This window comes from Dermatophagoides pteronyssinus, unplaced genomic scaffold (assembly GCF_027571235.1).
Source record: "Dermatophagoides pteronyssinus isolate colony J.1.1.1.1 unplaced genomic scaffold, Derpt_VIB-CSIC_2022.12 sq0005, whole genome shotgun sequence".
Classification (NCBI taxonomy): domain Eukaryota; kingdom Metazoa; phylum Arthropoda; class Arachnida; order Sarcoptiformes; family Pyroglyphidae; genus Dermatophagoides; species Dermatophagoides pteronyssinus.
The window spans coordinates 1,897,211-1,911,524 of NW_027461529.1; the positions used below are offsets into that span (position 1 = coordinate 1,897,211).

Here is a 14,314-nt window from a genome sequence, read left to right on the forward strand (position 1 = left end):
CACACATTTTTCACTACAAGCTAGATTTTTGTCTTATTCAATGTTGTCAACAACGAAATCGATTTGTTCAGAATCTAAAATAACTTTAGCAAAATATTTTTTTTTTCCAAGTAATATCACCATCAAAGATGGTTGCAGATATTGGCTATTTTAACAACAACAACTAACCAACCAACATTGATTGTTTAGGATGTTAACCAGAAATGAAATGAGAGAAAGAGAAGAAAATACATTTTGTAACAAGAATATATCTTATTTTTTTATTCGGAACACTATTGTTTTTGACACTCGTTTATCATGATTATCCTCTATTTGTATTATAGATATAAATATAAAAATAGGTTAATTCCTATTTCATGATAAAGAATGAATATATCTTTTTCTACATTAGAAAACAAAAACAAAAAAAAAAAATGTTACCAGAGAACCAGAAAAACCAGAATCATCATTGTAGGAATCAGTGCTGGCATTTTTTTTTTCTTAAAAAGACTAAATAATTGGTTGATTAGAATTTATGGGTTACACAAGAAGAAACAAGAAACAACAACAATTCTAATGTAATGACCAAAAACATGTTGCAAAAAAAAAAAAAAATGAAATTCATTTGATTTACAAATACGACATCTTGTGTTGATCAAAATCATTTATTTTTTGTTTCCAAACATTTATACAATGGACATCATGCTATAAACTTGGCAAATTTTTATTTGTTTGTTTTGTTGGATTCAATTCAATGAAAATAACAAAACAAAACAAAACAAAACAAAAAAACTAGTGGTAAAAATGAGCAGCTTTCTATTCGTTTAGCTATGCTACTATGTTTTTTGTTTTGTTTGTTAATATAGTTGTTACGCGTATTCCAAAAAAAAAGAAAGAATTCTAGCTCGGCTCACAAATATTGTGAATTCGGCAAAAAAAGATTCATGAAAAAATTCTTAATGTATTTTTTTTTTTTTTGGTTTTGGTTTTGATTTTTTCAATCATCATGATTGATTGATTTTTTTCTATTGTTTTTAAATTATTTAGAAATTATCATCATCATCATCATTGAATTTCGTTCGATAAATTGATTTTCGAAAACAAGTGAAAATTAAAACGAAATCAGCAATAACATTGAAAAAAATACAAACGACAACCGTAATAGAACAAACAAAGCCATCAATCAATCAATCCATTTGATTGGTTGATTGGCCATAACATCGAAAAGTAACAACTGAATTTCATTTTGTCGTTCTTACAATTTTTTTTATTCTTGATTAAATGATAATATTTTTGAAATATTCAAGAAAATGGCCAGAAGAAAATCGACAGCAAAAATTGCCGATAATAACAATAATACCAGCGGTCAACAACAACAATCATCAACATTTAATCGAACAATGGCCAGAAATAAATCCGGGAAACAAGCAAAAACAACGACAAAAAAGACAAAAGGACGTCCAAAAGGTAAAACGAAACAACCGCAACAACAATCGCAACAGCCAACAATATCGGTCACAAAAAGAGGTCGAAAACCTGGTAAAAAATCTACAATAACAACGAATGAGCCAACGAAATCAACACCAACAAAAACAAATGCGACAAAACGTAAAAGAACGACAACCAACACTATACGTTTAAGCCAGAATCGTGGCATACGTCGTCGACATTATTATTCAATCAGTATGAAATTAAAAGCATCCCGTGAATATATGCGACAAAAATTATCAACATTAAAAAATCAATTACAATTGATACGTGAAGCACAAAAAGATCCGGATTTAGCACGAAAAATGATTATTGCATTGGAACGTTATTGTGACAAAGTTGTTGATCGTGTACGTATTAAACGTAAATCTCGTCATAAAATAAGTAAAACAGCTAAAATAAATGAAATAAAAAATAAGAAAATCGATTTGAATACACCACAATCAATATTATGTGATTATAATTGGACACAATTATTAAATCGACGTAATTTTGATCGATTACCAGCATATTATCAATATCGTTTAACAAAATTATTGCCTAAATGTGATCAACAATTATTGGATTCAAATGTTATCTGTCCTACCGAAACGGCCTTTACTAATGAATTTTTTTCCCGTGCTGTAAATAATTATTTTAATCGTCTTGTTGAAGGCAAATTAACCAATGAATCTTTGGCCAAAATTAAACGTGAAATTGAAAAAACAAAAAATCGTTTGGATCCACTTAAATTGAAATATTTTGAACCAGTATTTCGTACACCGGAACAAGACTTACCAAAACCAATGACTGATCAGGAACGTTATCAACAAGGAATGGCATTTATGAATGCATTTGTACATTGTGTAGATAAAGTTAAACAAACACAACATAAAAAACAAAGATTATTATCAGCAAATCAACAACAACCATCCACATCGGCTAATCCTCCCCAACAACAGCAGCTATTAATGAAAAAACGACTATGGGATCATTTACCTTCATTAACTACTTATACCGATCCAAGAGTGCAGAAAATGATGGATGAATTATCGATTAAACCGAAACGTTCATATACGATTGCCGATGTGGAAAAGAATCCTAATCTAGCACCGTATTTGAATAATCGTGATATGGATCGTTTTGTACATAGAAAAATATCATCATTAATGTCACAATTATCGATCGATATTGATCCAAGACTTTGTTATCGTTCTTGTGATTCGCCACCATCATTATCATCATCAACAACATTGAGGACAACAATCGATACGATCAAAGTGTTTGATGATGATCGATTTGATCATCAACAACCGGCTAGTGTTCAATCGAATGTTGTTGATGAAATTATCAAACCTGAACAATTTGAACAAATTAATGATGTCAATGTTAATAGTATCGATACGGAATGTAATCTTGAAATCGAACAATTAAACCTTGACGATCAACAACAATTTGATCATTTATTATTGATTATGGATCAGATTTCAAGAATCAAAAATCGTCAACCATCGAAACCAGTGCAGAAACGAAAATCATCATCAAAAACAAAATGGATGATTGCTTCGCCCACAACATTACAACGATGTATTTCACCTGTCGTTTTTGGTTTGTGAATGATTTATTTTTTTCTTTCTAATTAATTTCAAATTTGAATTTTTAGCTGGTGATAATAATAATGAACGGGCAACATTTTATACGGCAACTGGTAATATGTTGACTATGATACCATCGAATGATTCAAAGATATTTGAAGAATTGCGTCAACAATCCACAAGATCTATTCCGTTATCGGAATTTAATCTATTGACTAATCGTATTAATAGTTCGATAATTCAGGATCAAAATCAATCAACTTTGGATATGAATCGTAATTATTGGCCAAAACCAACTATGAAAAACCAATCATCATCGATGACACCATCGCCAATGAAAAATAAAACTGCAAAAACACAGTATTCATCATCAATGATTCAAGATAATTATAGTCAAATAAACCAACTCCCATCACAATGTTTTGATCAAAACATTAACATTAATAATGCCGGTGGTGAATCGTCAAAATTATCACCATTAAAAGTGCAACCAATACATGTGATATTCGATAATAATAATGAATCAGTACCAAAGATTGTACTCACACCGTCACCATCATCATCATCATCATCATCATCATCATCGTCATCATCACCACAATCATTAACATCGATATCGAATCAGCCAATAGCAGTTAGTTCATCAATGATCAATCATAGTTCATATCCGGTTCATAATAATAATAATAATAATAATAGTGGTATGGTTCATCTAAAATATAATAAAAAACAGCCAACTACCAACAAACAAATGATGACTGAAATTCCAACAAATAATTATCGTATTATTGAATTGCCACCATCATCCTCTGCATCGACTGAAACACTAGCCAAATTTTGTACAATACGATCATTACCAATGCATACATCATCTATCGCTCAACAACAACAATCAATGAAACTTTCGAAACATACAATGATTATGCAACAACAACTACCGACAACATCTTCAGCCAATATTGTTGTTGATCAACCGATAACCAAAACACCTGGATTAATGCCACCACCACCTAATATTCCGCCATCAAAGCCAAAACGAAGACGTTTGGTGAAAATGCCACGTTCACCATTTAAAACTGTAACAACTTTACCATCGATTGTACAAAGTACAATTCCTTCAATCGGCTGTGAATTGCTTCAATCACCTTCACAGAAAATTGTTCGAATCGGTGGACCCAATACTGTTATCCATCATCAACAACAACATCACCCATTATCATCATTATTAAAAGTAGAAAATAATAATGCTCAAAATGATAATATTACTTTGTATCGAATGCAGAAGCAAACTGCTTCCACACCATCACCACCACCATTTTCATCAATGGTCAATATGATATCACAACCATCATCACTACCACCACCGCAGCATCAGCCGCATCAACAACATCGTATCGAACCTGAACAGTGAGAATCAAATCCTCCAAACACCCACCTAAAAAACCCCCCAAACAAACTGAAAAACATTTAAAATTCTCATTTCTTTTTATTTTTCTATTGCATATAATTGATTGATTGGATATGCATTTTTGGAATGTTTTTTTTGCACGAAAAACATTTTTTTCTTTTTGATTCGAATTTAATTGGACTGATTTTGTCGAATTGATCTCATGCTTCTTGTTGTTTTAATATTTGGCAGTTTTTAATTTCGTCCCTTTATTTTGTCATGCCTTTTTATCATTATCCCTTTTTAATTCAAATAATCATTATGTTTGTCTTTGTTTGTTTTGTTGATTTTTATTTTTATTTTTCATTTGGTTTGGTTTGCGTCTTTTTGTTTCCTGTCCTCTTTACATTTGATTATTTTTACATTACAACAAACACTTTTTTTTCTTGTTCCTGAATCCATCATTGATCGAATTGAATGATATAAATTGAGATTTTCTTTTTAGATCCAGTCAACATCATCAACCACAACAACAACGATCATCATTCATTATGAATCAGGTAACAACAACAACAACAGTTCCAACAGTTCGTACAACAATGACAATGACAACAACCGAAAGCAGTATTCTTGCACATCACCAACAACAACAACAACAATTTGTTCCAATAACATCATCATCGCCGACGAAGATCAACAACAACAACAATCAAAACATACAGCAAGCACATAAACAACAATTTGTTGTCAATATGGCAATGAATGAAATAACATTTGTTGGACAACATCAGCCATTAATTTCATCGAACAATACAGCTAAAACAACACAACCACCACCATCATTAGCATTGAAAAATCGTCAAAGAAAAACACGAACGATCAATATGATTGATACGAATGATAATAATCGATATAATCGTCGTGGTCGACGTCGTACGGAATTTGTCAACAATAACAACAACAATGTTGATCATGATGATAAATGTTTGATCATAGAATCCACTACTACTACTACTACTGCACCAACAATTGAATCGATTATTGAAACGGAAACTAAGCTGATAGAATCGAATCTGGTGTCAGAAGAAAAATCGGCTACTTTGACTGTAGCCAATAATACTACTAATAGTGATGAAGATTTAGATATCAAATCAACCGTACGACCATCAACTTCATCGGATATTGATATGGATAGAAAATATGATCAAGAACAAACAAAAATAGTGATGCCAGTTATGACCGAAATGCAATATCTATGGCAATGTACTTGTTATCGAAATTTTACTCGTTCTATTCGTATATCGGCACGGTCATTAGAACATTTAGCCATTATATTTCGGATATGGTTACAACATGATCCAAAATTATTATCAAGTCAATTGTTTGATAAAGTTATTGCCAAAAAACTAGATACTGTACGTAGTACATTGATCAATACGATTATGTCGATTAAAGCATTGATTGCATTGACACCATCATCACAATCAACAAAATCATATTCGGATGCTAAACAATCGTTCGATAATCATCTGATGAATAAATGGACAGCTATGAATGATGAAATTGTTAAAGATCATAATTGTCCGGGTAAACATCTAATAGCTAAATTTGATTTTGTCGGTCAACAAGGACAGGAAGTATTTCAGACAACATTTTTTCTATTAATGTCCGAGCAGGAAAATCTACGTAATTTAAACACTGATCTCTATATAAATATGTCATCGAAATTTATTGCCTATCTTGAATTTTTTATCACTATTATGCATTGTCGTTATCATCATCATCAACATAATTCTCGTCATGATCGTGGTCATGGATAACCACCACCGTGTCTATAAATTTGCCACTATTTAAACAAAAAAAAATATATCATTAACACTGTACATTTAAAAAGTATTTATTATTGAATATTTAATTTATTTGCATTTTGACTTGATTGATTGATTGAAAAATAATAATAATAATAAAAAAATTCAAAATTGAACAAAAAAAAATTTCATTTCATACTTTACAACACACTTGAAATGTATGAACTAGGCTTAGATTTGGTCAGCTGACTGTTTGATTTTTTTTTCGAGTTGAGCATTTAAACAAAAAAAAAGATAAAAAGATAACAATAAAAAGGGAAGAAATAGAATTTTAAAGCAAAATATGATCAGCTTCTTCTGGAACATTTAGAAATGTATCAAAATTTTCGCGAACACATGTTCCATCATTTTTGAAAGTATATTTATGAAATGTTCCATCCACACAGATTGCATGAACTGAACGACGATCATTACCACTAAATGAACAAACACAAGCACATTCAGCAGTCAATGTAAATTTAGCCAATGCATAACTAGCTAATTGCATATTATTAACTAATGGCATTGATGATAATGTTGAACGTCGATTTAGACGGGTATCTTTCAATGCAAATATATGTACAGTTCCTTTATCACTTGAAACAAGAACATATTCTGAATCCGGTGAAAATACAATACCATAAACCATAGCCTGATCGATACCGCGACGAAATTCAATTATTTGTACAGGTGATAATGGCACATATGGTTGCTGTTGATTATGATGATTAGGATTAGATTTGTTGGTAATTTTACTATCCGTATCGATTGTACGAAATATTCGTATTAATGTTCCTTTACGTGAAGCAGTAGCCAATAATGTACCTGTACGATTTAATGCAATTGATGCTATGTCCGAAGTGTGCGCCGATATACTTGATGGTGATATTGATGATGATGCTGATATATTGTCATTGGTTATCGATTCGTTTGATTCTTCAACGTTTGATGAACGCTGTTGTTGTTGTGGATTGTTCTGAATTTGATGATAATGATTATTGAATGGTAATCGATTGGTATGGGATAGATCCAATAGCTGTACACTACCGATACGATGACCTGGATAGGCAAGTAATTGAATTTCCGTAGCACTGGTTAATGGTGTTACTTCACAGATGCCCATCGGATTATCACGTGTTTCGATTGAAAATAATTTAGTCGGTGAATTGGGGAATGAAAAACAATGTATACGATTACGTTCAACAACAAATAAACGATCACGACGTGTTTTTAATGAAAGCACACGATTGGCAAATGTAAATTCCAAAACAAATCGTTTCTGATAATCATCCCAAATCAATACAGTATTATCAGCAAATTTTGGCCGTTGACCACCGCCAACAATTGCTATTAGATTTGTGCGATGTAATAATTTACATATCGATACTGATCCAATCACTGATGAATCGATAAATAATTTACCAACTAATGGTTCCATATTATAGATTCGAACACCTGAATCCATACAGGCAACAAATAGATTACCTTCATCATTGATCGATACGTTTAGAATTTCTCGCTGTTGATTCATTATTAATTTTAAAATTATTGATCACAGATTGATTGAAGACAGTTTTTATTTCGTAAACAATAAAAAAAATGCAAAATAAATTACGTCGTTAAAATGAGCGCGCATTAACCAGTTCAGCCATCTATCGATGATAAATATAGTCATTTTTTTATTTAATTGTAAAAGTACAAAGATTATTTTAAAAAGTTTTTTTTTAAAAACAAAATATTGTTTGAAAACGATTTGGTATCGGATAATAATGTTCAAATGAAATGTTAAGTCGTGGATAATAATTAATAAAGAGAATCCTTTAAGTTGTGAATAATTGAACGACGATTAATAGCCGTTGTATTCAATCGTCCGGTTGTAACAATGCAGGAATTCATTCCGGGTAATACACGATTTCGTCGATCCGATTTAGTATCATCATCATCATCATCGCCAGCATTATCTTTGGAATTTAATAAATCTTTTAGATTCGATGAAGAAATTCTTGCTAATTTGGCACAAAAATCAGCCTGTTCTTCCGATGAACATAATGATTTACGACAATATTGATCAGATTTTTCTATGAAAAGACAAAAAAAAATTAAACAAAATTGATAAATCATCATTCAGATAAATAAAAACTTTTTATTAACCTTTAAATGGACAGAAATTTTGTTCGGTTAATATTCCACGCCAGAAAGCTTCATCAACTTCGAACAATGCTTGCATAACATTAATCTGTTTAGGTATTTCTCGTTGCATAGCTTCAGCAGATAATTGTCGAAATTCTGAACTACCAACAATGGTCGGTGCAAATATATTGCATAATGCTTGACGAGTCATTTTAGTTACACGTTCAGCATTGGCAACATTTCGTAGATGAAGAATCAAAAATGCCAAAGAATCACGATTAGGTAATGGTAGTTGACAGATTACACGTTTCAATACCATGGTTGGACTATTCATGTCATCATCATCATCATCATGCTCATTGTCACCCGAACTACCATTATCATCTACACCAGAATCAATTGGTTTGTTAAACTGATGATGTAATGATTTTACTGATGTTTGAACAATATGAACTAGAACAGACAAAAAAAATAAGATTCTATTATTGAAAAAAAGAATTTTAAACTTACCCGAAGCACGATAGAAATCATTCCACATAATTCTTGAAATAAGTGAATCATCCAGATCACGTAAAAACATTTTAACAACACCACAAATAGTATGTACTGATATGATGGCCGACAAATTTGGCATACCGAATTCAGATTTAAGAATTTTTCGTCGTAATTCTCTTGTCTCCATATCGGTACCGGAGATACGATACAAACCAATAACGGACGAATCATCGTTTCGATTAATATCTTCCATATCTAAACGAATACGGCGATCAATTTCATTACAACAATGAATCAATAATGGCGGTACACATGGTCGGACTGAATCCGGCACAAAATCGCCAATTATAAGAAATTTTCCACCAACCATACGACTATCGCCAGTCAATGCAATCATTTTTTTAATACTTGTGTTGGTCGACATGTATGGTAAACATGGTTTGGGTAATTTATCTCGACAACGATTATGACAGCTACCACGACATTCAGTACAAACACCATATGAACTACAAAAACCGATACTTTTATTACAAACCGTACAGATTACGGTTTTGAATGCTTTCTTTTCTGAAAATCGATGTGATCGGCTACCCAAACGTTCAGCTTCTAATCGTGTTGTTTGTGCATTACGTAGCATTGTTATGGTTCGTGATAATTGTTTTGATGGATTTCGATTCAATGATTTAGCAGTTGTTGCTTCCGAAATCGATCGCATACTTGGTTTGAGAAATTTATCATTCTTTTCAGTTATGGCTGTTGTCGAAGCCGGTGTTTGCAGTATGTTTGATTTTTTCACTTGAGTAGTATCGGGCAACATACAGAAACCGACATTTAGTAATGATTCATCACTGGCATCTTTTTCATCACTAACTTCGGCGATTGTTTCGATACGTGATCGTGATATCATTGTCGATAACTTAGTTTGCCTTGTTGTTGATTTTGCAGGATTTTCCGATGATGATGATGATGGCAATGGTGGTGCACTTGGTATTTGTTGATTATTTTTACTAGTTTTGAATGTTCGGTTACAATCGATACTATCATCAGATTTATCGAATAATAGACCATCATCAGATTCATCACCATCGTTTGGTGGTAGCAAAGTGTCCACATGTTCCAATATTGAAATCAAACTGCTTGTCGATTTAGCCTGTGCCATTGTTTGATTGAAAATTTGTGATGTCTTTTGGCCATCTTGTTCAAGGATCATTTGACGGAGAATATCCATCTTTTTCTTAAGATTATCATAACATTTTTGTAAATTATCTTTTTCTTTGATTTCGCGTGCATAGGCACGTTTAATTCGATCCCAACGAATTTGCATTTGTTTAGCATCATCTTCAAGTTTTTCTATGTATCGATCTTTTTGTTGATTATCTTCGATAGTTTGTTGCCAGTTGACGCGACATTTATCAAAATTTTCAATCAATCCAATCAATGCTATGGCCAAAACAAATGATATGAATGCATCAATTTAATGGCCGAAAAGAACAAAACTTACCCTTAAGATCAGTGAGATTAATCAATGGTGGTTGTGTCATACGAATCATATCATCATATTGTGCCAATAATGATAAATTTGTACCAATCGATGATGTCGATTTAGGTGTATGGAAAACTTTATCACGCATTTTTGTTTTCCAAATTTCTTGTGGATCAGTCATAATTTAGTTTTGTTGTACTCGAATTTATATATCGATGATATTTAAGAAAAGATATTGAAATAACATCCAATTTCAAAGTATGAAATTACAGATGACAACAAACAAAACACCTAAGAACAAGAGACGTGACCGTTGAATAAATTGGTGTTCTGCCAGTTACAATTACCAACCGTCAATTTTGAAAGGTTAGCGCCGTTTTTTTTTTTCTTCAATTCTATCATTCGATCTGCGCAGTTCAATGTGCTTCTACTACAAATTTTTACCTTTTCAAATCAAACCACTACAACACTTGACAATTTTTTTTTTTTCGTTGAACACTCAACTCACACAATACAAGCATGCATGCATAATGCTTTGTTCAATCTCTTCTGTTATTTTTTCACGCATGTTCACATTATGCTAAGGAAACTTTTTCTATTTTTGAAAAAAAAATTTTTTTTAATTTTCGGAAATATTTTTCCTTCATTCCCACTAATTTACCAATTCTTTTTTTTCCCTGGTCCAATATTAATTTTATTCCTTAAATCTTTAGTATGATGATGATGTTATTCGAATATACCTGGCCGTTAAAGGCTTTATAACGTAATGTATTTTTTTGGAGGGGTCTGTTATAACAGTTGCCATTACAAGCACCATTACAATTAACATTAACAATGTTAATTGTTCTAAAAAAAAGTTCTAATTTTTTTTCTGTTCGATTAATTCGAATTCTATCTTATAAAAACACGTGGTATTTGTATTAGAAAGGCATTTCTGATTTGATTAGCTTTCGATATTGTTGTTAAATTCTTAGTGATCCAAAAAAAAAAAAACATTATCTATTAACAAAATATGGCATTTTTACCAATAAAAATAGACAAAGAATTGAGTGAACATCTTGCAATGGCTAAACAAGATGATAACAATTATCGATTATTGATGATAAGTATTGATAATGAAGTTAATCGAATGGTCATGAAATATACAATGACAAAACAAGCTGATTGGAAATCAGATTACCAACTTTTTTTGGCTGAAAAAATTGATTCGCAAGATAATCGTCCATTCTTTGTTCTTATCAATATCGATTTGGATGATGGTAAGTATATTGAATTTTAACAAAAAAAATTAATAACAAATTATCAATCAATCATTATTAATAAGAATTGAAATGGGTAATGGTTCAAGTTAAACCATCCTCATGTTGTATTAAAGACAAATTGTTTTCATCTTCGGCTAAAATTGAATTGAAAAAATCATTTGGCCCATCATTGGATCTATTTGTAGATGATTATGATGATCTTAGTGTTGAAAAGATCGAAGAAGCTATTAAGACAGGTTTGCAAGAAAAGAAAGAAATTGCTGAAGAAAAGCAACAAAAACAAAACGAAACTTTTTTGCCGAACGTTAAATTTAGGTAAATTTTTTTTTTGTTGCTAAAATAATTAATTATTTGTCTGATCATCATAATCATCATTATCAAATAGCTATCTTCAACCGAAAGCTAAAATGAATTTGGAATTAGCTGAAGTCAGTGAAACTGAATTGGCTAAATTTAAAAATGGTAACGATTATGGCATACGATTTATTATTGCAGGTAAATCGAAAATTGTATTTGATGGTAAATTGACATTGGATGAGCATGTATCATTGGCTCAACGTTGGAATGTTAACCAGACGGAACAACTTGAAAAAATAATTTTTCCTGAAAATACTGGTGCTGGTTATATTTTGTTGCGTTTTAATTATGAAATGGATGATAATTTGTTGGAACGTTTCATATTGATTAATTATATGCCAACAAACAATACATTATTGGCTAAAGAACGTTTCTCGTATTCAGCTAATTTGAAATCGATGGTTGACATGATCAATAGTAAATTGGATACAGAGATCAACTATTTGGAAACAGATAATTTCAAAGAAATTACTGTTAAACGTATTTTTGATTTGTTGTATCCATCATTGTATTTGGATATGTCCGGACAGAAGCCACCACGAAATGAATGAAATGATCGCATTTCTGAAATTTCGACCCACCACAAATTGGTTATGGTGAATAGTGGTCTTGGTCCGATGGTAGTAAGATTTGATGATTTACAAAAAATTTATTGATAATTTTTTTGTCCAAAATTTCTTGAATTTTTAAAATGATTAAAAATTGTTAAACCATTAAAGTTTTGTACTGTGCTAAATTATTTTGTAATTTTGTAATAAAAAGGTAAATTGTAAAAGAATTTAAAATGACATTTATTTACATCATTAATAATAATCAATAATATAAATATAATATGTATAAATAGAATTATTAAACAAATTAGTTACAAATACAAATACAAAAAAAAGAAAAAATCAAAATCAAAAAATCAAAAATCAGAATTTATAATTAATAAGATTAATAAATTTATCCAAAGATTGTTGTTTGGTTAGATAATCACTTTGCTGTAAATTATTCATTATATCGGCATGATATTTAACAGCATAAACAAATAGCTCTTTTAACGCACAAACAGTATCAAATTGACCAACGTGTGCCTTTTTTTTGAAATGAAAAAGAAAATGAAAAACAACATTAATTAATTGATTGATTGATTCGATTGATTGGATATGTTTTACTTACCATATTTAAATTTTGCATATGTGAAAATAATGTTTGTTCACTAACTGGTGGTAAATGATAAACATCTTGATAGAATTGCATTACCAAACGACGATAATTAACAATATCTTTAGCAAATAATAATTTACTTGATGGTGAATCCTGAATTTTAAATGAATTAGATTATTATTGAAATTTTAAAATAAATAGATTTTTTTTTTAAATTCTTACTTTGCCCAAACGATGATCAGATGATGAACATGAATCCATTAATGTTTGTGCAATTACACTTAGATTTGAATCGATTGTTGGTGTTTTGTTTACATCCACTATAAAATTTGGATTTTTAATAAAATTTACCCAAAATCTTAATGGTAAACAATTAGATTTCCATGCATGTACTACATCAGGATCGATTATATTGTACATAATTGCAGCTTCGTCCAATAGATCGAATATCCATTTGATTGATACTATAAACAACAACAAGAAATTTTTAAAATGAAATAATTGATGATCAAAAAAAAAGCCAAATATACATACCAGGTAAAGCATCATTGACAACAAGAATAGTATGAAAAAAATCATCAATAAATTTTTGTATAGTTCCTTTGGTTGATAAAAGTCTAGTAAGAAATATTTCCGGTATTGCTTTATGCATTAATACTGAACCAGATGATGAACTAGATGATTCTTTACTCATATCATCAAATGATGGTTTAACTAGATGCCAAAAACGATCATTATCAACATCGGTAGAAAAACCATTTAATGTTTGACAACTAATTGGTGAACTAGCCAATAATGGATATATTGCTGATTTTTTATTTGTCATATATAATGTTGCTGTTTGATGTTTAAGCATTGAATTTTTAGTTATTAACATAACTAATGACATATTTTTAACATTATAATGTTTTAATGTATTTAATCGTTGCCAACAAGCACCATGATGTTCACGTTTTGATGTTGAATCAATATCATGTAATAATATATGATTACCACATTGATCACGCCATTCAAGATCAAATTCATGTATAGATAAACGCATTGAAAATGGTGTATTTTTATAAATAATATCCAATATTTTCGTTTTCACCTGATTTATTGTATCACAGTCATTTACACGTATATGATATTTATCTAATGGTTTTTCCGGCTATAATCAAATC

At 30.6% G+C, this 14,314-nt stretch overlaps 5 protein-coding genes across 7 annotated transcripts in view; 2 read left to right on the forward strand and 3 right to left on the reverse strand.

The window, feature by feature from the left end:
* The first annotated feature begins 948 nt into the window (after window positions 1-948).
* On the forward strand, window positions 949-7,530 carry LOC113789869 (uncharacterized). The gene is made up of 4 exons (XM_027339461.2): window positions 949-1,206; window positions 1,287-3,054; window positions 3,110-4,448; window positions 4,934-7,530. The coding sequence occupies exons 2-4, from the start codon at window positions 1,290-1,292 to the stop codon at window positions 6,246-6,248; spliced, it is 4,419 nt and encodes a 1,472-aa protein (XP_027195262.2). The 5' UTR covers window positions 949-1,206; window positions 1,287-1,289; the 3' UTR covers window positions 6,249-7,530.
* Window positions 6,310-7,918, reverse strand: LOC113789872 (WD repeat domain phosphoinositide-interacting protein 4-like). Its single transcript, XM_027339463.2, has one exon. It carries the CDS (start codon window positions 7,804-7,806, stop codon window positions 6,568-6,570), a length of 1,239 nt encoding a protein of 412 aa, XP_027195264.1. The 5' UTR covers window positions 7,807-7,918; the 3' UTR covers window positions 6,310-6,567.
* Window positions 7,919-7,930: 12 nt separating this feature from the next.
* Window positions 7,931-10,564, reverse strand: LOC113789871 (uncharacterized). Its single transcript, XM_027339462.2, has 4 exons — window positions 10,402-10,564; window positions 8,916-10,340; window positions 8,427-8,858; window positions 7,931-8,353 (listed from the first exon to the last, which is right to left on the reverse strand). Exons 1-4 carry the CDS (start codon window positions 10,562-10,564, stop codon window positions 8,079-8,081), a joined length of 2,295 nt encoding a protein of 764 aa, XP_027195263.2. The 3' UTR covers window positions 7,931-8,078.
* Window positions 10,565-10,616: 52 nt separating this feature from the next.
* On the forward strand, window positions 10,617-12,708 carry LOC113789873 (uncharacterized). 2 transcript variants are annotated; one of them, XM_075820028.1, is made up of 4 exons: window positions 10,617-10,749; window positions 11,421-11,642; window positions 11,708-11,960; window positions 12,031-12,708. In XM_075820028.1, exons 2-4 carry the CDS (start codon window positions 11,447-11,449, stop codon window positions 12,551-12,553), a joined length of 972 nt encoding a protein of 323 aa, XP_075676143.1. In that variant the 5' UTR covers window positions 10,617-10,749; window positions 11,421-11,446; the 3' UTR covers window positions 12,554-12,708. The 2 variants fall into 2 exon arrangements, with proteins under 2 accessions (XP_075676143.1, XP_027195265.2); XM_027339464.2 differs by having other exon boundaries at window positions 10,738-11,642.
* A 69-nt stretch (window positions 12,709-12,777) lies between these two features.
* LOC113789868 (plexin-B-like) overlaps window positions 12,778-14,314 on the reverse strand; it is a 54,901-nt gene continuing 53,364 nt past the window's right edge. For both annotated transcript variants that reach the window (XM_075820025.1, XM_075820027.1), the window contains 4 exons: window positions 13,686-14,301; window positions 13,374-13,615; window positions 13,164-13,304; window positions 12,778-13,078 (listed from right to left, as the gene is read on the reverse strand). In XM_075820025.1, the coding sequence (XP_075676140.1) occupies window positions 12,917-13,078; window positions 13,164-13,304; window positions 13,374-13,615; window positions 13,686-14,301 (1,161 nt within the window). In that variant the 3' untranslated portion in view covers window positions 12,778-12,916. The remainder of the gene's footprint in view (window positions 13,079-13,163; window positions 13,305-13,373; window positions 13,616-13,685; window positions 14,302-14,314) is intronic.

Excerpts from the sequence above, each read along its gene's own strand:
- LOC113789873 (XM_027339464.2), top strand. The coding sequence starts at position 11,396 with ATGGCATTTTTACCAATAAAAATAGACAAAGAATTGAGTGAACATCTT. Across the intron at positions 11,643-11,707 it reads CAATATCGATTTGGATGATG|AATTGAAATGGGTAATGGTT; the intron begins GTAAGTATATTG and ends ATTATTAATAAG. Across the intron at positions 11,961-12,030 it reads TTGCCGAACGTTAAATTTAG|CTATCTTCAACCGAAAGCTA; the intron begins GTAAATTTTTTT and ends ATTATCAAATAG.
- LOC113789869 (XM_027339461.2), top strand. The coding sequence starts at position 1,290 with ATGGCCAGAAGAAAATCGACAGCAAAAATTGCCGATAATAACAATAAT. Across the intron at positions 3,055-3,109 it reads TATTTCACCTGTCGTTTTTG|CTGGTGATAATAATAATGAA; the intron begins GTTTGTGAATGA and ends TTGAATTTTTAG. Across the intron at positions 4,449-4,933 it reads CATCGTATCGAACCTGAACA|ATCCAGTCAACATCATCAAC; the intron begins GTGAGAATCAAA and ends TTTTCTTTTTAG.
- LOC113789872 (XM_027339463.2), bottom strand. The coding sequence starts at position 7,806 with ATGAATCAACAGCGAGAAATTCTAAACGTATCGATCAATGATGAAGGT.
- LOC113789871 (XM_027339462.2), bottom strand. The coding sequence starts at position 10,564 with ATGACTGATCCACAAGAAATTTGGAAAACAAAAATGCGTGATAAAGTT. Across the intron at positions 10,341-10,401 it reads TAATCTCACTGATCTTAAGG|CATTGATTGGATTGATTGAA; the intron begins GTAAGTTTTGTT and ends TTTTGGCCATAG. Across the intron at positions 8,354-8,426 it reads AAATTTCTGTCCATTTAAAG|AAAAATCTGATCAATATTGT; the intron begins GTTAATAAAAAG and ends GTCTTTTCATAG.